The sequence below is a fragment of the Ptychodera flava genome, chromosome 4, assembly GCF_041260155.1.
Source record: "Ptychodera flava strain L36383 chromosome 4, AS_Pfla_20210202, whole genome shotgun sequence".
NCBI lineage: Eukaryota > Metazoa > Hemichordata > Enteropneusta > Ptychoderidae > Ptychodera > Ptychodera flava.
Window position 1 is genome coordinate 1,284,109 of NC_091931.1, and position 26,636 is coordinate 1,310,744.

Below are 26,636 nucleotides of genomic sequence, written 5' to 3' on the forward strand. Positions count from 1 at the left end.
ACGTCAAGTCACATCTTATTTGAAATAGGATTACGAAGACATCACAAAATTATTGAGTAGTCGTACATAGTAGAGTGCTGATAGGAAAAAAAATCGCCTAGGCCAAGAAAAATAAAAAGTTTGTTTCTCATCCTCGCGCGCGTCTATTGAGACCCACCATGTCAACCTTTTTTCCTGCTCATAAGGAAATAAAATGAACAAAAAATATGCGACAATAGTGCATAACTCAGTGCTGTATAAAACACAACTGTAAACAAAATAACTGACGCTAACATTCCATTCAGAACTGTTCACAATGCGTGTATTCCTATGTCGTTTTAGTGTTTTTTGCGTGTTCTTGTTGGTTGAGGGATTAAAAAAAAATTTAGAAGAAAAAAAACGTGTTACTGCATCATTTTTGCAATGTGTCTAGTATGAGAAACAAACTTTTATTTATCTTGGCCTTACCAGAGTTCACTCATACGTTTTTATTAGGTTCTCGCATATCAATCACTGATATGCTTACCTTTTTCAAATACACCCTATGGAGATTCTCAATAACATGAAAAATCGTCAATTGTATGAATAAGTCATTAATATTCTTTGGTTAATCACTGATACGCAGTTACTTCTTCAGTGACGTATCCAATATGTGTGCGAAATTTGCGATGTTGGCTGGTAGTGATTGTGGGTATTGCAATTGGTCTGCTAGAGCCAAAAAACAGTCCTGAAGGGAAAAAAAGGCCTTCCGTTTTGCAGCTGGTCCGATTACTTTCTCAAAAAAATACGGTCAAGGACAGTGTGCTCACATTCGGTTTGAATTGGTCCATTCAAGAAATATTTAAACCAGGAAAAACAAGAATGACAAAAGCAAATAAAGTCTCCAACTTAGGTACTGGAGGTCATCTTTAGGAACATGCATATCAACTTCTATAGCAATGGGACAAGCAGATCCTAAATACATAAGCAAATGTCAACAACAAAAAAAAGACAGAGAAGGTTTGATAAAAAGAAAGGGTGGGAGTGGGTAAAAAAATGTACAAGGGATCTGGTAAAAAGTAATGCTACCTCATCAATCTTCTAGACCCTACCCCCTCCTGAATATCAAATGTTCCATCCCTTGTTGGTATTACATAACACCAGATGACAGGAAATGTATTTACAACCCTGAGGAGTTTTTAATTAATGCGATGAGTGTTATCATTCTAATGTAAACAGCACTTTAGTTAGTTGCAGATAGTGAAATGCCTTCCACTGTGGGCGGTGATTACAACATCTGGAATTATCCTGGATCCAAATTTCTCATCAGTTCTTGTACGTCTTACATACAAAAAATGCAAAAATTGGTCCGCAATGAAAAAATTCACCTCAGCTTTGTTTTCTGGATCAAATTTTCCTACAAATTGATACCAAATATGACAAAATTATGTCCACAGCCTTCGAAACTGTCTCACAACATATCCTGGGTTGGTGTAGGTCATTTAAGGTCACAAACTGAAAAAATTACCTAAAATATATAAATTTGGGGGTGTCCCAACACTTTGAGCAGAAAATGTATCTAATCCCTCGGGGCTTTATACCAAATTACAAAGCTATCAAACAAGTAATTTTGAGAACAAGTTTACTTGACCGAAAATGACAATATTGTCTTAAAAATACAAATTTGTATATTTCAGGACAATTTCCACATATCTAACTATTGTCATCTCTGTACGTCTGTGTACCAAATATAAAAGCTGTCTGTCCAGGGGTTTTAAAAAGAAAATACAGTTTAAGATTTTTTGACCAAAAATGACAAAATTGCTCCAAAATAGTAATTTTCCCAATTTCGTCATAATTTCTACAAATTAGAAGAGAAACACCCTCACAAAGATCTAACCCAAATTTGAGAGCGATTGGGCTGGCATTTTCAAAGAAGAAGAATTTTTACTGAAAATGAGAAAAATCACCAAAAAATTTAGCAAAAATACAAAATTAAGGATATCTTCACAATATTCATAAAAGGGTACTAAGGTACTTGCACACAAATTTTCAAAGCAATCAAAACAGCGGTTCTCGAGATATTAATTCTTGACCATTTTCACATTTTGTAAGCTCATTTGCATAATTTTGGCAATGCAGACTTCATTTGAACAAAATCACATCTATAGCCCAGGATCCATCCACACACCAAATACAAAGCTGAAGTGTGCAGCGGTTTGCGTGTTTTTGATGTTGACGGACATACTGTACGTACGTACATACTTACATACATACATACATACACACATACATACAGATGCCATCGACTTCAGCTCATACGATAAACTCACATTGATATAACCAAATGTGAGCTAAAAATGTTTTGTGATAATCACATTTATATGTAAAGCAAAGTATTCCCACGACTTGCCTGTATAACTTTTGTTGCAGCACGAATGACGAAATTGATCTGAATGTTGCTACACTACTGGAATGGGTTTGGAAAGTTGCTTCTAATCTTGCTCTTACAACTGTACTTTCTGTCTGAATTGTAGCCGATACATACACATAATAGTTTTCTTTCTCGGTAGGGTTATCTGTGTAAACCAACAGCCGCTCATTCCCCAGTCTTTGTTTCATCAGTACTTATACTCTCTCTTTGAATTTTACCCAATTAGAACTAAACTGTATAGCTACTATAGCAAGACTAGAAACAACTTCTCAAACCTATATTCCAGTAGCTTGACAACATTTAGATCAACTAAGTCGTTCGTACTACCATGAAAACAGTCAAAACAATATTGATTTGCTGCAGGAATATGTAACAATTTACGCTAAACGGAAAAAATAAATAGAAGAAAAGAAAATTGAGTATGAGACAATGTGATAACAAATTGATCTATAGATCTATCTATCTATTGACCAATTTATTGAATCGATCAACCTATTTATTAATTGATCTATCTTTCTATCGAATTGATAGATCCTATGTTCTATCGATCGATCTGCCCATCAATTTGTCTATCGATTGATTGATCACTCGCCTGACCAGCTATCAAACATCGATAGATAGATAGATCGATCTATCGATTGAGTGATCGATTTATCTATTGATACAGTGATCGACATATCTATCTATCTATCTATCTGTCTATCTATCTACTTACCTATCTAATATCTATCTTTCTATAAATCAATCGATCTATCGCTCCCCATGAATGAATCGCTTAATCAGATATTATCAGTTGATTGATATGTTATTGGTTGTTTTGATGCGGTATTGGTTGACTTTTCTACGTTATCAGTTGATTTAATCCGTTATTGGTTCATTGATACGTTATCGGTAAATTTGTTGATATGTTATCGGTTAGGAAAGATTACTGCGTTATCGGTAAATTTTTACTATGTTATCAGTTAGAAAAATTTACTACGTTATCGGTTCGTTACAAAGTTATCGGTTGATTTACTACGTTATCGGTAAATTTTTACTACGTTATCAGGTTTGATACGTTATCGGTTAGTTACTACGTTATCGGTTGTAACACGCGTTTCCTTGATATTCCCGTTTCGTTTGAAAATACTCTGTCCCCAGTAGGTAAAAATGCCCGGGGTTTGTGTCGGCCGTACTAGCCTGCTGACACATCGATATTTCTTCAGCTATTTTTTCAGCATTTCGCAAAAGATATCGCCAACTATTCCTTTTAGTGCACAGGGCACATCTGTCTACATGTGTTAGGAACAAGTAACGTGGTTTACAACATAATATCTGTCAAATTAGGAAGTATAATGATATGATGAAAATACTGTGCTGGATTCTCACACAGAAAGAGTTAATTTCAATCGATAGGGGATGGAAAGCATTCGGAAAAGAGGATGAGAAAAAGAGAAAGTACGAAATTTCTTTTGATTTTCTTCGCTATTAAGGTGGGAAAATAAAGACTAAAGGTTTGTACTTCACACACGCTGAAACTTAACGCATATCACATATTTCTGATATCGAGCTTACCAAAATCAGTAAGGTTTCCCATTTGGTGAAATTGATTGTGTCCCAGCGCAAACCCGGAGTGAAAACCAATCTGAAAGCCATTAGAAAGCCCTTTGTGGTTCAACATTTCTGCCTTTTTGTCTGCACAGAATGCTGTCGTTTTAGTTGTCCTGAAATATTGTTTATTTACGAACTAAAGAAATTTTAGAAGGCTAGGTCATTAGATCGATTTAATAGAGATTGAGAAAGTCCAAGTTTCCTTAGGTGGTCGAATTGATAAGGGTAAAATAAAATTATGTTTTGAGTAAAACAGGGTGGTCGAATAAAAAGAATGGCCGAATTGATCGGGTAAACAGCACCACAAAAACTGACAATTTATTTAACTGATTGCATTGTTTATGCAGGGATATTTCTTATAAACAATAGTTAATGCAAATACGCACAGCCTAGTGTGAACGTGGGTGAGTGGACAATGCCATACCCATCGGAAAATGGTCCCTTCCATATCACGTGATGAAAATGCCAAGCTTGGAGATTTTTTCCCATGATTAAAATTATATTGAGTTGATAAAGCCCTAAAATGCAACTTCCAGCGCTATTTTTATGTTTTGTGGCTTTTCCGGAATAGGCAACCACAAAGCTAGCATATATGTAAAAATCACCCTTGGTGAACTTCCCCTTTTACAGGACTCATATACAAAAATTTGCTCTTAACAGTACCATTAGACCATTACAACAAATTAGAAGTTTGGCTGACAACAGTTCTCCTTTAGCAGATAATTTACTCTTGCAGTCAAAGTGCTAGGATTTGCAAATAATTAACTCTTCTTGCCGAAGTGTTAGGATTTTTTTACAATTAGGAAGGGGAAAGTTTAAATGCAGTAGGCCATTCGCTTTTTGTGTCAGAAAAATTGTCTTGCTGACAGAAAAGTTGTTATGAGTGAAACTTATGTGATAAAAGTATTGATTGCCTGATGGCAGGAGACTACTTGCCTGCAGTTGCAGTTTGTCTTTGGGCAAATGCAGGTACCCAGGTGCCTATCAACAGAGAACATGACATTTTTTGTCACTGAAATTAAAAGACTTGTATTTTTCAATGCCACCAGAACTGACAGGCTACAGGGCCAATATTAAATACTATTTATGCTACAGTATGAATTATTATAGTTGTGTAAATTATGAGATTTTAAACTTTATGAAGTCGCTGTGTGATATATATCCTTGTGTTGTGTATTGTAGGTAAGTAAATATGTGGTAGATGTAGTTTGTGACATCAGTAAGAAAGTGGCACATGATGTTGGACCTGTTGTAAGAAGAGAAGGAGAGAAGCTCTTACCGGAATCATGGAAGAGTTCCAACTCTGAAGGCAATGACACCATAGATGGTGTTATCCATGTTGCAAAGAGTGGGTTCAAAGGTGAGAGGTCATGTATATTATTCAAATGCAAATAATGCTCCTTCAGAATCCCTCTGACCACGCTGAGAGTACTGGTGTCACTACCAATGAATACAACATAAAGCTCAGCTTGAAAACAAGGAAACCTGGTGACATCTGTACATGTACACCTAGAGTATTAGATGGCACCATGCCAGCTGCGGTGATGAATATGATTGAGTGTGGATATTGTGATAATTTTACTTTGGTAACGGTACGTATTTCTTCAAACCCCAAAGGTTAACCCTAAACGGGAGAGTATTGACACTGAATAGTACTCACCAGTGACCATGTGGTGATGATAAATGAAACTTTTTTACTACAAACAATTTACACCAGCAAATTTGGATAATTTACATATATTTTCTGAGGCATAATTTATGTTTGACTGAAAAATGGCCAATCCAGGTAAATTGAACTAGAATGTTGAAATGAAAGATTTTGATACCGGTACCTTCTTTGCCACAGCAACTCATTCCAAATTGGATATCTTACTTCCTTTTCTGAGTGTACAGCCATTGATAATTTTCTTTTTGTTTTACATTGTTTCAGGTTTTGGGACAGTGCTTGTGGGTTTGGAACAAGCTGCTAAAGTGTTAGCAAAGAACGTGTCTGATGCCACTGTTGAAACTGTTGACTACAAGTAAGATATTACTGGTTAAACAATGCCTGAAATGTACCGGTAGGGCGGGTAACCGTTACTTAAAAGAAGGCTTGCATAAGTCTCACCAGTAGGATGTTCATGTTAGTTTGCAAAGAGTAGTACACATTACAAATGGAAAACTGTTAGTTTATTATAAATGTGTCGGACAAATTTGAGGTATCTGGTTGCAAACTACTAAGTATACTGTCTGATCACTGGACTGTGATATCTGGCAAACAACTGAAATGTGTTATACAATTATTGATGATGAAATCAATGCTATGTTTTACATATGATGGTGCTGACAAGTTGCAAGGTGTGGAGTGTTTTGTCGCATTTCATCATGCAATTGGCTGCAATGCTTGTGGAGTTATTAGTCCCCACGGACACCGTCCGGGGGGACTTATAGGTTTGGTCATGTCCGTGCGTGCGTCCGTGCGTCCGTCCGTCCGTTCACGCAGATATCTCAGAGATGCAAGAAGCGATTTCATTCAAACTTGGTAAAAGGATTACTTCATATGTCATACAGATGCACGTCGATTTGTTTTGTGATACGATCCAATATGGCCGCCAGGCGGCCATTTTATTACGATTTTTTCATGTACAGAGCCATAACTCAGACATGTTTCAACCGATTTCATTCAAAATTGGTACAAGGACATTGACCAATGTCATAGATATGCACGATAATTTGTTTTGTGATACGATCCAATATGGCCGCCAGGCGGCCATTTTGTTACGATTTTTTCATGTACAGAGCCATAACTCAGACATGTTTCAACCGATTTTATTCAAAGTTGGTACAAGGACATTGATCAATGTCATAGATATGCACGTCAATTTGTTTGTGATATGATCCAATATGGCCACCCAGTGTTTCCGTTAACGCAAAATCCTGCGTATTTTACGCAAAATTGTTCAGAAATACGCAAAAAAAATCATGACTGCGTAAACAAATACGCATTGAGAAATGCCGCCCAATGAGACGTACTTGTTTGGCCCGCACTACATTGCCTGAACGTGGTTCAATGCAGGATAAAAATAGAACACATGCACCTGCTTGCAAGTGACATTTATCATGATATTGCAACATTTTAGACTTTAGCAGACCGCAGCACTTTATGCAACATTGTATTTCATCATCACAAAACGTCATGTCAATCAGTTCTGTACAGACAATGGCACTACAGATGCAAAAAAATCAAGAATCGATCGAGTTTACGTTGTTGGTAACACAATACAGTTAATGGTCATTACGTCGCATGTTATTTGGAAAGTTTTACGGGTGACCATTTAGACTCTGTCGGGTTGCATTCTTGAGAGGTCCCGCTGGACTTTGAACGGTATCTGCTTTTTGTTGGCTCTTTGAAAACACTAATTTTGTAGTCAGAAGGTATTTTCTTTGAACATGAACTCATTGGGCTGCTCAACGATCATATACGGGACATGCATCACGGCATGGCAAACGATCAGCTACACCTTGAAGCCCCCCAGGTTGTTTTTTTTTGTTAATAGAGCATGCGCATTACAGGAAACCCCCCAAGTTCTACAGAAAAGACTGCCCAGCTCACTTCAGATACTGATTCCTACCGTACGCATTTTGAATACATTTTACGCAAATAAAAACTCAGATGCGTAAAATCGTACGCAAGTTTTGAAATTGTAACGGAAACGCTGGCCACCAGGCGGCCATTTTATTACGATTTTTTCATGTACAGAGCCATAACTCACACATGTTTCAACCGATTTTATTCAAACTTGGTACAAAGACATTGACCAATGTCATAGATATGCATGTCAATTTGTTTTGTGATACGATCCAATATGGCTGCCAGGCGGCCATTTTATTACAATTTTTTCATGTACAGAGCCATAACTCAGACATGTTTCAACCGATTTTATTCAAAGTTGTTACAAGGACATTGACCAATGTCATAGATATGCACGTCAATTTGTTTTGTGATACGATCCAATATGGCTGCTGTGTGGCCATTTTGTTATGATTTTTTCATATACAAAGGCATAACTAAGGCATATCTCAGCCGATTTTATTCAAAGTTGGTACAAGGACATTGACCTATGTCATACATATGTACGTCGATTTGTTGTGTGATACGATCCAATATGGCCGCTAGGCAGCCATTTTATTACGATTTTTTCATGTACAGAGCCATAACTCAGACATGTTTCAACCGATTTTATTTAAAGTTGGTACAAGGAGATTGACTAATGTCATACATATGCATGCCAATTGTTGTGTGATACGATCAAATATGGCCGCTAGGCAGCCATTTTATTACGATTTTTTCATGTACAGAGCCTAACTCAGACATGTTTCAACTGATTTTATTACCTCCCATTTGCCATACATATATGGCAATGGGAGGTTATATGGTTGAAAAAAGTCTGTATGTGAGATGTCTGTCTGTATGTATGTATGTATGTATGTATGTATGGATGTCTGTCCGTCCAACGCAAAAACTCAAAAACCGCTGCATGTATTGAGCTGATTTTTGGTGTAGTGATGCCATATATGATGTAGATGTGCCGTTGTTAAAATGAACTTTTTAGGCCCATAAATATGCTAATGAGGTAGGAAAAAAAGCGAAAATGGTCAAAAATCAATAACTCAGGAACTACTCATCTGATCATTGTCATATTTAGGTTTTAGGTACCTTGGGCCCAACTCATTTAAACATATAGATTTGATGTCAATATTTGCTGCTTTCTATTTTTAATGATTTTTTTTTTCTTTTTTTGCCATTTTAGTAAAAAATTTTTTCCTCTTAAACCAATGGTTGGATCGCTTTAAAATTTGGCGTGCAGGTACCTTGTGAAAACTCAAAATAGAATTCATCAAAATTATGGCACAATTTGCATATTTGTATTTTTGGGCAATTTTTGCCATTTTTGGTTAAAAAAATCTTCTTTGAAACTGTGTATGCCATTACTTTCTAATTGGGTGTGCAGGTTCCTAGGAGTGACCTGAAGATGACTCTGTGAACTCTTGCTGAAATTTGCAAATTTTGTGGTACTTTTTGTCATGCTTTCAAATTTGGTACATAGGTGAAATGTAGTAGGTCATTCATTCAGTCAAGTACTGCCTGTGTGAATGAGCAGATTATGATTGTGCTGTTCCAGGCTGAGATGCTATTTATAGGAATGATGCAATGTTAGACGGTAATTGATGTTTTAACTGAATTTGACTTACATTGTATGTAACTCATGTACTGTATAAACCCTATCAATTCACCCAGAAAAAAATAATTAATATGATTTTAAATAATTGAATTAATGAGGATATCAACAAAGCCAAAATAATTTTAGTCTAGAATTATTAGAATGTTCAACATTTTTGACAGTTCACAGTGAAATGCTTACCATCTTGGAGGATTAAAACATATAAAGGCAACTTTCCTGAATCCCAACTTTGACAAATTCTGAACCGTCATATATTGTGCTCTGTATGTTATCTAAAAGAAATTGCTCATAATAGTTTGTCATGATAGGTTGGTCAAATAAATAGAGATAGAGAAAGTTCCAATTTCCATTTATGGTTGACTTGGTAAGGATAAAATAAAATTACTTTTTGAGGAAAAAAATAGAGTGATCAATTAAAAAGAGGTCAAAGTGATAGGGTTTTTATGGTAAAGCTGGACTGTAAGATTCCTCATGTGCTATTTATAGCAATTATGCAATCTGTGTAAACAGTGCAATGAAAGTGTTACATGATTCCTTATAATGCTTTTGATGACCTTGAACTTCTTAAGTTGCAGACATTTGTCTCTTCTTTGTGCTTTCTCTGAGTACCTACAGGCTCAACTTATTCAACAGAACTTACTTGCAATGTTAATTTGAAAGTTAAAATGTGCTTGGTTAATAGGATGAAATACTGATAAAGATAACCAGCTAGCTAAAGATTCTTTATAACCTGACAGATATGCTGTTTTTTTATGACGTAAATGTTGATAAGCAAGTCTTGTTTACTTTAATTAGAATGTAATTAACTCTCATTTATATTATTATAAGCAGTAGTATCAAGTTGATCAAGCTAATATTGACAAGTTGGTTGGCTGTTGGAGTTTAAAAGCTGTAAAAATAAATGTATGCATGTATGCATGTCTATCTGTTTGTCTGTCTGTCTGTCTATCTGTCTGTAGACCCGCGTTTTTTGGAGGGTCTATGGTCTGTCTGTATGTATGTATGTATGTATGTATGTATGTATGTACGTATGTTAGTTATTATGTGCGGATGTATGTCTGTCAACATTAAAAACTCCTAAATCGCAGCACCTACCATCTTAGTATTTGATGGACAGGTGCATCGAGGGGTGGAGATGTGAATTTGTTGAAATAAACATGTCAAATTCAAAAATATGCAAATGAAGGGGAAAAAAGGAAAAATCCTGCAAATTGCTAAAACTTTGTAACCACTGGCCAGATTTGGTTGAAACTTGGTATGCAGGCTCTTTATAGTGACTTAAGTTACATTTCTTCAAATTGTGGTGAAATTTTGAAAGTTGTATTTTTTGGGCGATTTTCCCGTTTTTTGTCAAAAAATCTTTTCTGAAAGCACTCATCCCATTGCCTTGAAAACTTTTGGTTGACCTTTGTCAGATTTGTTCAAATTGTGGTGAAATTTTCATATTTTTGTTTTTTTGGGCAATTTTTCCAATTTTTTGTCAAAAAATCATTTTCTCCCAAAGTATTTGTTGGATTGCTGTAAAACATGATAGTCTTGATCCTAGGATTGTTTTCTGTCAGATGTGTAAAAGTCATTATGAGATGGAGCATTTCATATTGCTGGGGTATAAGATTAATTTGGACTTGCAATGGAATTTTCTTAGTCATGTGTGTACTAGTAGTTAGTATCGCTGCAAAATGGGAGGACAGTGTCATTGACACTATTTTTTAACGTTGGTACAAGGAGATTGACTAATGTCATACATATGCATGTCAATTTGTTATGTGATACGATCCAATATGGCTGCCTTGCGGCCATTCTGTTTACGATTTTTTCATGTACAGAGCCATAATATTCTCAGGCATATCTCAACCGATTTTATTCAAAGTTGGTACAAGGACATTAAGCTATGTCATACATATGTATGTCAATTTTTTCATGATATGATCCAATGTGGCTGCATGGCAGCCATTTTGTTACAATTTTTTCGTGTCCTTAGCCAAAACTTGGGCATGTCTCAACTAATTTTATCCACCGATTTTATTCAAACTTAGTACAAGGACATTGACCTATGTCATACATATGCACATTGATTTGTTTTATGATGCAATCCAATATGGCCGCCGTGTGGCCATTTTTTTTCTGATTTTTTTTTATGTCCGGAAGCATAACTCCGGAAGCAAGACATGTATCAAGCAAATTTATTCAAAGTTGGTACAAGGACATTGCCGTATTATACATATGTATGTCAATTGGTTTCACGAGATGGTCCAATATGGCCACATGGTAGCAATTTTGTTATGGTTGTTTCATGTCGAGAGCCATAACTCTGGCAAGTCTCAACTGATCTTATTCAAAGTTGGTACATGTATATTGACTAACGTCATACATATACATGTTGATTTTTTAAACAGTAAGATCAAATATCGCTGCATGGCTATGATTTTGTTACAGTTTTCAAATGTACAGAGCCATAACTCAGACATATTTCCACCAGTATCATTCAAAGTTGGTAAAAGGACATGACCTTTTTCATACATATGCTCGTCAATTTGTTTCACGTCATGTAGCAGTAACATGTCAATTATTGAAGTTTCGTAAGTAGGCTGATATGTCAAGAATACGTACTGCATCAAATTCATGAAACTTTATACAGATGTTAACTGATGTTAAGCTCACATTGCTTAACATTGAAAAAGACATTTATCAGTGTCATTTTAATTAATTTGTCATTGCATAAGTAATGAACTTTCCTAATTAGGGTGATATAGCCACAAATTAATACAACGTCAAATGTGATGAAACTTGATACAGATGTTGATCTCATAGTGTTGTAAATACTGCATCAAACTTTATGAAATATGGTACCAGTGATAATCTGTCAAGTGTTAGAATTGTATGCAAAAATGTTTTGCAACATCCTGTTGATTAATTCCTAGTTGACTCATTTTATGACCTTTAGGATGGTGACCTACATTGGTTTTATGTTTTCATCACCATGGAACTCATTCTTGGCCATTGAGCGCCATCTGTATCAAAGTATTTTTATCACAGACCTAATTAATGAAGAGGACTATCCTCTCTGAGGACATGTAATCAAAGTACCCATTAACAAGTGGGGACTTTGTCATCAACGATGACTTGTTTAAGGTAGTATGCACCTTGAGCGTGAAAGACTGAAACTTTTGCTCAAACTTTCCTAATGAAATGTTCAACCATTCTTTTACCAAATCAACAATAACAAGTCATTGACAATAACATAGGACCCCCCTTGTAATTGGGAATTTGTTACTGGAAGTGACTAAAAATTGAAGTCCATATGATGTGCATGAAACAAGGAATGCGGGTACCAAAGCCCTGTCTGTGACTGATGCCCATATTGGATTGGATTGTAAACAGAATTAGACATGTCATGCCCTGGCTTTTTAAATGTCAAAATTCAAATTATATGCTAGAAACTGGTCAAGGCATGTCTGAGTTTCGGCTTTTGACAAAAAAATCAGAACACCAGATGTGAACCAAAAATGTCGTCATGTTCATTAAAGAAGAGACTTCCTATAATTAGCTATTGATACTGCAAAAATTAAAACACCTTTCTTGACTGGTAAATCTTTGTATGATCAACATCTGTAGCAAGTGTCATCAGATTTAGTGCAGTCATTCAGAATATGAATCTCTCATTACAAACATTGTTTCCCTATTCATGAGGTGCCACCCTAATCACAAAAGGTCATTAAATAAGTCAATAAATAATTTATCAACAGGATGTCAGTATTCAGTTTTACACTACTGGAAGATCAATATCTGTGCCATGTTCCATAAAGTTTGATGCAGGATTTCTGGACGTATCACACTAATAAGGAAAAGTCATTAAATATGCAAATTAGCAATTAATTAATATGATACTGATAAATGTCCTTATACACAGTTAAAGCAAGATGAGCTCAACATCTATCAACATGTTCTTGGTCTTCTGGCCAGAGTCCCATATATCTTTCTTTCATGAATATGACTTTGTTTGTGTACCGTCTATTTACTGTCTGTTCTGTGCTGTTTTGTGTCTATGTTTACAACTATTGTCTTACGAATTCTGACCTACTGTCATTGGATTATGGATTGGTATGATTGCGATTATTTTATCTATACCAAGTTTCAACAAATATGAAGTATTTCTTGACGTATCAGCCTAATTATGAAAAGACATTAAATATGCAAATACACAATTAATTGACATGATATGATTAATGTCATTGCATGCTACTACAACACTTTGAGATCAACATCTGTATCGAGTTTCATCAAATTTGGTGCAATATTTCTGGACATAGCACACTTATTACGAAAGTTCATTAAATATGCAAATTAGCTATTAATTGACAAGATACTGCTGAATGTCTTGGTTCACTATTACAACACTTTAAGATCAACATCGATAGCAAGTTTTATCAAATTTTGCTGTCGTATTTCTAGACATATTTCCTTAATTACAAAAATTTATAAAATATGCAAATTAGGAATTAAATGACACAATCCTGCTTACTGTCTTTGCATACTGTTACAGCTCTGGTATATCAGCATCTGTAAGAAGTTTCATTAAATTTGAGTCAATATTTATCAAAATATTAGTAGAATTATGAAAATCTTAATTTATGCAAATTAGCAATTAATTGACACAATATTGACAAATGTCTTTATGTGCTATTAGAGCTGTTTGTGACCAACATGTGTACAAAGTTTCATCAAACTTGGTGCAATCTCTTAAGAATCAGACTTCTTCTTCAAAATTCATTAATTATGCAAATTAGCACTAATTATGTGTGCCACACCCAAAACAATGGACGTGCATCTGTATGCCATAGTGTATTATCCTTGTACCAAGTTTTTAAGGAATTGGCTTAGATATGTCTGTTTATCTACGTGGACAGATGGACGGACGGAACCAAAACCGTAAGTCCCCTTGGACTTTGTCCGGGAGAACTAAAAATAAGGGGTCACCATGCCAGGTTTGGAACTAGCGAAACAAATTACTCAATTCAAATGGCTGCCATCCCTGTGTTAATTTTGTTGGTAAAAATAAAATTTTGGATTTAAAAAAAAACTAAGACGGTGAAAGTTTTTTCTTTCCCCATGAGCTTTAAAATGACCACCCATAAGTGGCAGATGAGAAAAGCATTGTAGAAATTTGAGTCTGAGTATCTGTCCCAGAGGTGTGTTCTACCTTTTCTACCTTAATACAAAATGGTTAATCAAATACAACATTTTATGAGACTTAGATGGATAAATGAAGAAATGACACGGTGTTCATGAAAACAAGTCATTGCTGATGACACAGTCCCCGCTGGATTATGGTGTTTGAATTATAACAATTGAATTACATGCTTGGTAGCTTTCGTTACAGGGCAGAGGGGTAAATTTGTTAAATGTTGGGAAATCACAAGATAGTTGTCTGTTGGGGGTAAAGTTATGGCATCCGCAGACGGGACTGATGGACGGGACACAATCTACAAGTCCCGGCAGACTGCGTCCACAGGGGACTAAAAAACAGTTAGCAGGTGGAAATCATACCAAGTGATTTCTAACTTTATGTTCTAAGTCAACTCAGTCCACCTACAGATCCCCTTTCACTTTCTCATTTTTTTTTTGTAATTTTCACCAAAATGTGTGCATACAAAATTCTTCCTCCAAACCTTTGCTTCTGCCGTAACTAATTTGAACATATTTTTTTTTTGTAAAATTCCGCAATCATCTGACATACTTCATTACAATTTTTGATGTTAAATCAATGACAGTGTGATCTAATGGTGTCAGCATGTAGAGAATGCATCTTTTGGAAACAGTGTTTGATCCAGCACATCAGATAAAACTTACACTGTCAGCTGGTTGATTTTAATGATGTACCATGATTTGTTTAAAAAATATTGCTTTGGTTACTGTTGTTTAAGAAAATCCAAGAAATACCCCAGCAATATTGTTCCTCTGTTGTTGGATAAAAGGTTGCTCAAATTTAAAAATATTAAAACTTAGGCCAAGAAAAAGTTTGTTTCTCATCCTCGCGCGCATCAATTTAGACCCACTGTGTCAACCTTTTTTCTGCTCATGAAGAAATAAAATGAAAAAACCTGCAAAAATATGTGACGATAGTGCATAACACACTGCTGTATAAAACAGAACTGTAAACAACATAACTGACACTAACATTCCATTCAGAACAAATATGTCACGGTTATATTAAGCTGTCAAAACTGCATTGCTGCACTAAAAGTCAAACCACAGAACTCTTGCTATACATAAATACTAAAGCAACACTGCTGTACATTTATCTCTGCGTGCATTCCTATGTTGTTTTCATGTTTTATGCACGTTCTTGTTGGTTGAAGAATAAAAAAAAATTGATAAGGAAAAACCCGCGTTACCACATCATTTTTACCTTCTCGTGTCTATTTATAGACAGAGAAGGTATTAGAGTTGAAAACCAATATGCTGCTGTCAAGAACTTCCGTCTGTCAAGACTTCCGTCTGTCAAGATCCGTTGACGTCATGCCATTGTGATGGGTCATATCATAAACTGGTGGGGGTGTTCATGCTCAGGTTGAGGTGTGGGAGAACGATTTTGAGCTATGACAAAAATCAAAAGGGACTTAGCGGCATAGCCACAGTGTTAAGCCTTTCTCCAAGGTTTCTTAGTTGACTACAATCTATTACAGACTACTGAGCTGACGTTAGGGGTACTCACTTTGTGTTTGCTCACTCTGTGAGCGCTAGTGTTTGGTACGGAGTTGCGTGGATATCCCCTCATGGCCTCACGTGATATGGGCCTGTTGCATAATCTGCAGATAATCATATGCCTCTGAGTCTGAAAACTGTCATTGTGTAAGCCTGTCGGCATTTTCCTTGCATTTTTAGCTAATATAGACTATAGTCTATAGAAGCTATTGGGATGGGTATCCCTCCGGCGTCCGTCGTCAGTCTGTATGTATGTATGTATGTATGTATGTATGTATGTATGTATGTCCGTTTGTGAGGCGTCCGTCCACTCAAATATCTTGAGAACCGCAGTACTTACTGATTTGATATTTGTTGTGTAGATGAAAAATATGATTTTGAGAAACTATTTTTAGCTCCGCTGTCAGCGACGCGGAGCTTATCAAATAGGTTGATTTTCCGTCGTCGTCCGTCGTCGTCCGTCGTCGTCGTCGTCCGTCGTCCGTCGTCGTCCGTCAACAATTGCCTTCTCCTCTGAAACCGCAAGTCCAATTGCTTTGAAATTTTATATGCAGTTCACTTAAGGTGACCTCACTTCAGTTTGTTCAAATCATGGTGAAATTTGCATATTTGTATTTTTGGGGCATTTTTTGGTGTTTTTGGTAAAAAAATCTTCTTCTCTGAAACCGCTTGTCCGATTGCTTTGAAATTTGATATGCAGTTTGCTTAGGGTGACTTCAGTCAGATTTGTTCAAATTGTGGCGAAATTTGCATATTTGTATTTTTAAGGCAATTTTTGTCATTTCTTGTAAAAAAATCTTTAAAATCTTCTTCTTCAAAACTGCCAGTCAGATAGCTTTGATATTTGGTACATAGGTTCCTAGGGATGATCTATTTCAGATTTGTTCAAATTGTGCAGAAATATGCAAATTTGCATTTTTAAGGCAATTTTGCCATTTTTGGTCAAAAAATGTATTTCTCAAAAAGTACTGGTCTGATAGTTTTGAAATTTGGTATACAGGTTTCTATCGATGAACTAAGTAATATGTATTGAATTTCTGATGAAATCTGTAATTTTGTATTTTTGGGGCAATTTTTGCCATTTTTGGTCAAAAAATGTGTATTTCCAAACTACTTATCCGATAGCTTTGAAATTTGGTATACAGGTTCCTGCAGATTAACTAAATGATAGTTATTGAAATTATGATGAAATCTACAATTTTGTAATTTTGGGGCAATTTTTACCAGTTTTGGTCAAAAAATGTGTATTTCCAAAACTACTCATCCAATAGCTTTGAAATTTGGTGTACAGGTTCCTACAGATGATCTAAATAATAATTATTGAAATTATGATGAAATCTGCAATTTTGTAATTTTGGGGCAATTTTTGCCATTTTTGGTCAAAACATATGTTTCTCAAAAAGTACTGGTCTGATAGCTTTGAAATTTGGTATACAGGTTTCTACAGATGAGCTTAGTAATATATATTGAATTTCTGATGAAATCTGTAATTTTGTATATTTGGGGCAATTTTTGCCATTTTTGGTCAAAAAATGTGTATATTCAAAACTGCTCATCTGATAGCTTTGAAATTTGGTATACAGGTTTCCATAGATGAACTAAATGATATTTATTGAAATGATGATGAAATCTGCAATTTTGAATTTTTGGGGTAATTTTTCCTATTTTTGGTCAAAAAATGCGTTTCTCAAAAAGTACTTGTCTAACAGCTTTGAAATTTGGTATACAGGTTTCTATAGATGGACTAAATTTGATCTTTTGAAATTATGATGAAATCTGCAATTTTTACTTTTGGGGGCAATTGTTGCCATTTTTGGTCAAAAAATTTATTCTCAAAAACTACTCATCAGATAGCTTTGGTTGACATGTTCTTAGGGATGATCCTATGTGATACATTCAAAGTATGATGAAATCTTCAATTGCATATTTTTGCAGCTTATTTTAGCCACTTTTTTCTGGCCACTGCATCGAGCTATCAAAGATTTCCACCCTTCTTCATCAACATGTGTCAAAAATGTTATTCTATTCTGTACATAAACACAGCGGAGCTATATCGGCCGCTAGGTCGCTTGTTTTTAATTTTTTGATATTGTTGAAAATAGGCAAATTAATGCCAAAAAAGGTGTTTTTGGTAAAAAATCTTCTTCTTCATAACCGCTGGTCAGACAGCTTTGTTATTTGGTATACAGGTCCCTAGGGATAACCCAACTTAGATTTGTTCAAATTGTGATGAAATATGCAAATGTGTATTTTTAAGGAATTTTTTGTATGTAATTGTTGTACTGTATAAACCCTATCAATTCACCCAGAAAAAAAATAATTAATATGATTTTAATTGAATTAATTAGGAAATCATCAAAGCCAAAATAATTATAGTGTGGAATTATCAGAAAGTTCAACTTTTTTTGACAGTTCAAAGTGAAATGCTTACCATCTTGGAGGATTAAAACATGTAAAGGCAACTTTCCTGAATCCCAACTTTGATATATTCTGAACCACCATTTATGTTATCTAAAAGAAATTGCTCATAATAGTTTGTCATGATAGGGTGGTCAAATAAATAGAGATAGACAAAGTTCTAATTTCCATTTATGGTTGACTTGGTAAGGATAAAATAAGATTACTTTTTGAGGAAAAAAATAGAGTGGTCAATTAAAAGAGTGGTCAAAGTGATAGGGTTTTTATGGTAAAGCTGGGCTGTAAGATTCCTCATGTGCTATTTATAGCAATTATGCAATCTGTGTGAACAGTGCAATGAAAGTGTAACATGATTCCTTATAATGCGTTTGATGACCTTGAACTTCTTAAGTTTCAAACATTTGTCTCTTCAGTGTGCTTTCTCTGAGTACGTACAGCCTCAACTTATTCAACAGAACTTACTTACTATGTTAATTTGAAAGTTAAAATGTGCTTGGTTAATAGGATGAAAATACTGATATTAAAAGATATTCAGCTCAAGATTCTTTATAACCTGACAGATATGCTGTTTTTTATGACGTAAATCTTGATTTAAGCAAGTCTTCTTTACTTTAATTAGAATGTAATTAACTCTCGTTTATTAGCTACTATAGACTAATATAGTATGATGAAATAAGCCAATCTGTATTTTACGGAATTTTTCCCATTTTTGGTCAGGCCATCCTGAAATGAGCTATCAAAGATATCCACCTTCTTCATCAATACATGTGTCACAAAAGGTTATTCTCTACATAACACAGCAGAGCTCTGTCAACTGTTGAGTCGCTTGTTTTTTCAAAACGGCTGATCAGACAGCTTTAATATTTGGTTTACATGTCCCTAGGATGACCTTAGTGAGATAATTTCATACAGACAGGAAATACTTAATTTTGTATCCATGTCTATAGTAGCTTCAGGGACTTTGGCCCTATGTTTTCTCATTTAATTTTGCAAAATATCGGCGAGTACCTCAATATTTCAAGATAACTCTTTCTTCCCAATCGTTTCCTTGAGTTTCAGAGTCATATGAACGAAAATGAGTGAAAGTTTTAGACAGGAAAATCGGACGTCGGCCATGTTCAATACTCAGAAGTTTACGTGGAGGAATTAACCAACAAACACAGGAGTGTTCATGATGCCCGCCCTCTAGAGGCAGACCCTCCTATATGAAGTACCACATTTGATGTTTGTGGACACAATGGAGCATTTAAACTTTTAGAAATGACAAACTGAATAAGAAAGTATTCAGAAAATGTCAAATACTGAGGAAAAATGCGCAAATATTCAAAATAAACAGGTTAACTGATTGGTCAGCTATAAAAAACAATGAAAATGTTTATGATCAAAAGTGCACACATTTTAACAAATACAGAAATTATTAACATTATAAATATAAGACCAAACTATTTTTTCAGGGATGGGACAGGTTGGAAATTAGGGGTGAGAGACAAAGGCACTCCTATTGCTGCATGTGGATGCAGCCACACCATTTCATTTACAGCATACTTATTCACTGTGTTGTGTTCAAGTTCCATATTGTACTGACTGTCATACAAGGATAACATAAGCAAATCAAATCAAATTAGAAAAGGATCAATGCTGTTGTGTGGATTTTGCTGAACATGGCTGATATTTCGCCCTATATATTTGGTATCCAGCAAAGGCATATTTTGATGTAAAGTCAAAATTAACACTACATTGCTGACAATATATTTTACCGTTTCTGCATGAATTTTTCTTTTTCTAAATTATAGTATATTAGTACTTCAAACAGATTAACAGTTATCGTGATGTCAACCCATAATTTTACATCACAAAGACTGTAATTCTGCCAATTTTTTTTTTCAGTCATTTTATAAATTTTGCACTGCACAAGATGATTGAACAAATTGCAATGTTTGAATTTGTAAACTCAAAGAATAAAAATCCTTTGGTCACAATTAAATTATTTTTTGAAAAGAAATTTACTCTTAAACACTTTTAGCATATATTCTTTACACGGTCATGTATTTCAAGGAAAATATGCCTATTAAAAACAGTAATTTCTTCACTTTCAATTTTTTTTCAATACTATGACAATTATCAGCCATGAGGTTATACAAACACAAGACCAGATAAGCGTTTTTCATCATTTCCACAGGACTCTTTGGAAAATAATTTAAAAACAGTTAAAAGTGACTGGAAATGATCACTTGGTATACATTTAATTTACAGATGCCAGGTTGTGTATTTCACATGCACTCAGGTCAGTAAGGAAGTGCGTCATTACTATTTTGGACTGTTAATTCTTATTTCTGAATTGTTTAACTTTTTTCCACATTGAACTATCTTTAGGCAGTTTATACTGTAGCTTAGAATTTTTTTGATTGATGTATTTAATCATCTTTTGGGTTCTTTGGGTCCATATCCCACCTCATGCCCCTACATCATCAACTATTTACCAACAACTCCATGCCAACAACCAATTACCTGACCTGGCCACACATTAGAGAAGGTACAGCGTCATTGACGGTATTTTTGCAATATGTCTAGGATGAGAAACAAACCTTTATTTTTCGTGGCCCTATGTTAATGAGATGAGAAATAACAACAAGCGTTAGTCTCAGACTGGTATGTTGAAAGTTTTTGTGTGTACAGATGATAAAGAGTACTGCTTCTTGCATGCATTGAATGAGATTGCTGCTCTACAGTCACTCAGTTATGAATTTAAATGTAAAATCTGTATACAAGTTTGGTTTTTCCCCCACAGATATGGTGCAGAGGCAGCCAAATTAACAAGTGATGGCTTGGCAACTGGTTTGAATGTTGGTTTAACATACACCAGTTTCAGACAACTTGGAATGAAAGCACTGGCTAAGCGAGCTGCTGTGGACACAGGCACAGCAGCCATGACTGATTATGCTGCTGAAGTGGAAAAAGCAAAACACAGCAAAGATGAATTAGTAAAGAGCAGTGATGATGGGCAGTTCTCTGCTGAAAAAGAAAAGGATGAAGGAAGTGTTACAAACGGATCACCTGGAGTCCAGATGTCAAAATTAAAGGATATGTATCAGGAAGAAATGTGAACGCAAAATGCAATAATGAAAGACATTATTTTCCACAAAAACTACATGTTTTGACTGAAGTTATTTGTTGAACATCAATATCTGTTGGGTTTGCGAAAATATAGCATGTAGGCTTGTAATATTACCAAATAAAAAAACTATTGCAGCTATTGTATGTATGAACCAACAGGACATGTGCACACACACACGTGATCTACTTAATACAAGCAGAAACAACCTTCACAGCTAGTACCCTGGATCTCTAGATATGACCATAATTACAGATAATCACACAGTCCTGAAATTGTCAGTTCAAATGCCAAACATACCCATCATTACCCAGTGCAGACCAGCTACCATTGGTGACATGAGCTACCAAAATAAAATAAAACACTGAATCAGAACAGATAACCTGGGGAGGTAAGCCATGGAACACAGCAAGATGCGCCTGTTGCACTGTGATCCAAAATACTACACGCTTTGAATTAACAGTAAACAGAAAAAACTTTCGCCATCAAACATGATGTGAACTGCAAATTAACCAACTTTGTGTATGTGCTTTCTTGTAAGACATGCAGCATTCAATACATCAGGAAAATTTTCACAACCTTTTCATGAACTACTCCTCAATGGACACAGCTCAAACATCAACATTTCCGGATTCCTGGTCACACATTGAGAAACCACACTCTGACTGCTACCGTCCTTTGCCAGATTTCTAACAGAAACACGCACATGACCAAACACTTAGAAAGTTTATGGATATGGGCAAGAACAATGCATCCTGATGGACTCAACGACTGTGAATCAAGAACTATACCAGTTAAATTCATAACCATCTTTACTCTGTCCCTTTTGTTCCCTTATTTTTGTCCCACTGTTCTCATTGTCATTATCACACACCCGGCAGTCACTTGTGCTGTAATGCTGGCATATCAAAGGTATGCTTGCGAAAGATTGCTTATCAAGATTGGAATGCTGACTTGATTCTTGATTATTATTTTATATGTGTGTTATATATATATATATATATATATATATATATATATATATATATATATATATATATATATATATATATTATACATCTACCATCGAGAACAATAGAATTATGCATGCGCTAAAAAAGCCGTACGGAACACCCATTCCGTAACACGTACGGTTTCAAGGCACCCCATTCCCTGTGGCTGTATCTGCGCGTTCACTGTAGAACGGTTTCAAGGGACCCATTGGACGAGTGCCAGAACAAATCTCGCGCAAGCTCTGTACGTACGTGTGTGTGTAGTGCAAACTTGCAGAAAAGCGGTCGAGATAGCATTCCACACTGGCGCGATAAAATCGGAATAAAAATTGTTGACATTGCATGAAAACAGTCACTACTCTGACATTTTGATGCCCCAGTCAGGAATGTAAGATAATAAGGTTATTACAAAAATACCGCAAAGGATGCACTCGGACATTGGCGCCGCACATCACCCTCCGCTTCACGTTGGGCAATACGCTGCGCCGATGTCCTTGTGCATCCTTTGCAGTGTTTTCGAAATAACCTCATAATATATATATACACTCACACACACACCCACACATTACAACTTTATTCTCTATCATGACACATGATCATTCTAAATGTGTTAACAATGCAGTTGATATGTGGCCTGTGTTGATAGTTCAGTTGGTATATGGCCAATGTTGGTAGTTCAGTCACAATGTGGCCTGTTCAATCAGTTCCTGCCCACTCTATTCAAAGCATATCCAAATTTTAGGATACTTTTACTTTACAGCCAGGGAAACATTTAAAACACATACCTTGGATTTCTTGCATGCCCGTGTTTGGTCATGAAGGCTAAAAGACGCTATAATGGCTTTTTATTGATGACATTAACTTCAAAGTGTATTTTAGTGTATTGAAGGATTTGTGTCAGATACACTTTCTATTTCAGTAACTTTGCAATTATTAAAGCACCGAGTCATTCTAAAGCAGCTTTGAAGGAAAAGTGTTCCATTCTAAAGTTGTGAAACTTGTTTTCTTGACTCTATCTTGTTATCAATTCATGTACTGTTCTAGATTTTAATGGACAATAAAAACCTCAAGGACAATTTTAACAATCGCTTAGATTCCCTGAGTCCACAGAGTACTTTGAGTTAATTCTTAGATTGTAAAAATTGACAAATACCTGTCTACTGATTACAATTGTCTTTTTGTCATTTACTGTATAGAAACATTTTACCTTGTCTTGCATACTTTGATTGTAACTGCTGTACAGGTAAAGAGTACAAATGAAATAAAGATGAAATTGAAATCCTCAGCTTGGTCCATCATTCACCTCACACATACGTACAACAACAAATTTTAATGTACACATGAGAAATTTCTTCATTTTTACGTATTTATTTTTGCCATCTCAAAGTCAGGCAAGTGTGAAAAAGTAACCTTTTTCTTTTTAATTTTTGGTGAACACTTCCAACCCAATAAAAAGTCAACATGATTGAGAAGAGTAGGGTTATGTGATGGATTCCATTGGACATATCCTTGAGATGGGTTTGCATAGTTGTCAGTAGTTTGGAACTTTGAAGCTAGCCCCACTACAGTCGGTACAATTTGTGGCCACATTTAGCAGTGAAATAACTCCAATTTTGACAGCAAATGAAGACCATATACAAGAGCAACTGTAACAATTTGGGATTCTGTAAAGTGAATATCTTGTGTGAAACCAATGTGTCTGAGCTTATTGTGGTGTCTTCCTACTAGCTATGTGTAATACACACTGCTCTGCATAAAATTTTAGAGATTCTTGATTTATGATCTCAACTCCTGTGCAAATACTAAAATCAACTATTCTCTCTTAAGAGAGAGGTCAATTTGATGAACAAAGAAAGCAGCTAAAACTGTAAATAGGCACACATACAGTGCAAAAAATAATCAACTCCTTCAAGCTATTTAAAAACCACACAAAAGGAAGCAGGTCACAGTACTCATGTGCCATAATTAGTATAACAACCCTTACTAGCTTTGAGACATTTTCTGAAGTATGTTTCTGTGCACATGACATATCTGGTTGATGGTAACACTTACACTGCCTGGTGATGGTTACACCGCCTGGTGATGGTTACACCGCCTGGTGATGGTTACACCACCTGGTGATGGTTACACCGCCTGGTGATGGTGACACCACCTGGTGATGGTGCCTTGAAAAGTTACCACTGGTATAACAATATCTATACATGATGTTGTTAAATCTATACATTCTGAATAATTTAGGAGCATACTTACAAATACTTTTGTTTGGAATGAAAATTTGTCACAAGTAAAATTTTCAGTTTTTCAAAACTGAAAGATGGTCTGTGTCAACTTAAACAAAAAGCTGTCAAACAATGTTCTCACATAATCAGTATTTGTGAGCCACTATCATCCCTCAGACCAGAATTACCACACAGTAACAGATTAATCTTGTGAAAATTGCTTCAGCAATATGTCTTCCTCATCCTTTGGTTTACTGCTGCTCATAGATAGCCATCATGACACACAGGATAGTCACTATTCTGCTGCTTGCTTATGATATGATAGTATCTGTGACATTATGAGCACTGTACTGTGACTTGCTTCCTCATTTAATACAACAGATATTTCTAATTTTACAACATGTAGGATTATGGTTTTCAATGAACAATTGACAATTTTCTTTCAAGTCATGTTAGTTTCCATTAAGATGAAGACTATATGATTCAAACAGACATTGTCTAGCACAAACAATTCAACGATGTGCAGGGTTTAAAAAAGTCCAAAGCAACGTTAAACAAAACAAAAGTCTCACACCAAAACATACAATGGTGGAGATCTAGTGTCCTAATCTGACAGTATTACTTTTTTTAAAACTCACTTATAAGCAACTTGTCTTTTATTCATTTATTTAAAAGGACAAATCAGTTAATAGATCACCCCTCCATTAAAATGGAACTGTCCACTTAGGACTTCTCATTCAAAGATGGGAGAGGTGAAAGATCTGACAGCTTTGAAAGGCTTTATGTCAGATATGTCAAATACTGGTTTCCAGGTCAAATCCGGTGAGTTCAATATGAACCTATGATCAAGTAAAAACAACTAATCAACAAGAATAAATATACTAAAATTGACATTTTTTTCCAAGACAGCTTCATTTACATGACTTCAGATGGAAATTTTACATCAAATTTATACCTTGATAGAATTTGACCTTTCATGTGCAGTAACAGATATTCTGTGGTCTTCTAACATTTCCCAAAATCTATCTGCAGATCTGTTCAATGTCATGTGTTTATTAATTATAGAGAGTGCCATTTAATCATAATGAAAGGTCTAGATTATAATGATGAACATTAATAACTATCTGGATATCAAAAACAGCATTCTACAAATATGTGAAAATAGTGACTTTTTCATCATTTTCATCAAATCAAAATTTTGGGGTTCTTTTAGTTTTAAGATCAACATACTCAGTTAAGTGGATGACAAAATAAAAATTTCACATTTACCAGGAAATCACAACTTGTAAATGATCAGAGACAGTTAGTGTTGAAATTTACAGTAGTGATCATAGGTTCATATTCCAAATCATAAGATTGACACTATTGCTGGTCATCATTGATTTGATTGTTGGTATTCCACAGAGATGCAGCTGACACAGGCTGATTTCTAGATGGACCCCAGATACTGCTACGGAATGAGTCAAACGGATCAAACGCACCAGACACCTGAAATATGAATATAACACAATGTCATTAATTCCTTGTCTGTCTCTCTCTCTCTGTTGTCAATGAATGAACAAAGAAAGATGATGGACAGATCAGAAGTGATAGCTTGAGAAGCACTGTAACTATGAAATCACCCAAGTCACTAAGGCTGTTCTCACAACAGTGTTCTGCCGGAGCAGAGCCCTTCTGTCATTCCCACAAAAAAATATAAAATTGATGCAAGCTACTGCAGAGGTGCACAAAATTCCTCTCGCATTTTTCCGCTAGAAATTGGAGTTGTAGATATTGTCTGCTCATTCTGTACATAAGCATGCTACTTCATTACTAGCTAGTACTCATGACAGACCATGCATTGACATATTTAGATGGCTGAGACAGCTGATGAACAAATTAGAGAAAGTACATTTCATGATGGATGAAATATTTGGTTTTATGAATGTGATGGATTACAAAGGATCTGAGAAGTGACAACATTGCTAATCTGTTTAATCATTTGAA

General features: G+C 35.4%; 2 protein-coding genes across 11 annotated transcripts in view; one reads left to right on the forward strand and one right to left on the reverse strand.

The window, feature by feature from the left end:
* LOC139130337 (spartin-like) overlaps positions 1–23,716 on the forward strand; it is a 54,628-nt gene extending 30,912 nt beyond the window's left edge. For all 4 annotated transcript variants that reach the window (XM_070696097.1, XM_070696098.1, XM_070696099.1 and 1 more), the window contains 3 exons: positions 5,165–5,342; positions 5,913–6,003; positions 21,116–23,716. In XM_070696097.1, the coding sequence (XP_070552198.1) occupies positions 5,165–5,342; positions 5,913–6,003; positions 21,116–21,431 (585 nt within the window). In that variant the 3' untranslated portion in view covers positions 21,432–23,716. The remainder of the gene's footprint in view (positions 1–5,164; positions 5,343–5,912; positions 6,004–21,115) is intronic.
* A 63-nt stretch (positions 23,717–23,779) lies between these two features.
* LOC139130335 (transmembrane protein 131-like) overlaps positions 23,780–26,636 on the reverse strand; it is a 273,369-nt gene continuing 270,512 nt past the window's right edge. For 6 of the 7 annotated variants that reach the window (XM_070696090.1, XM_070696089.1, XM_070696091.1 and 3 more), the window contains one exon: positions 23,780–26,138. In XM_070696090.1, the coding sequence (XP_070552191.1) occupies positions 26,013–26,138 (126 nt within the window). In that variant the 3' untranslated portion in view covers positions 23,780–26,012. The remainder of the gene's footprint in view (positions 26,139–26,636) is intronic. The other variant, XR_011551826.1, reaches the window with a different exon arrangement.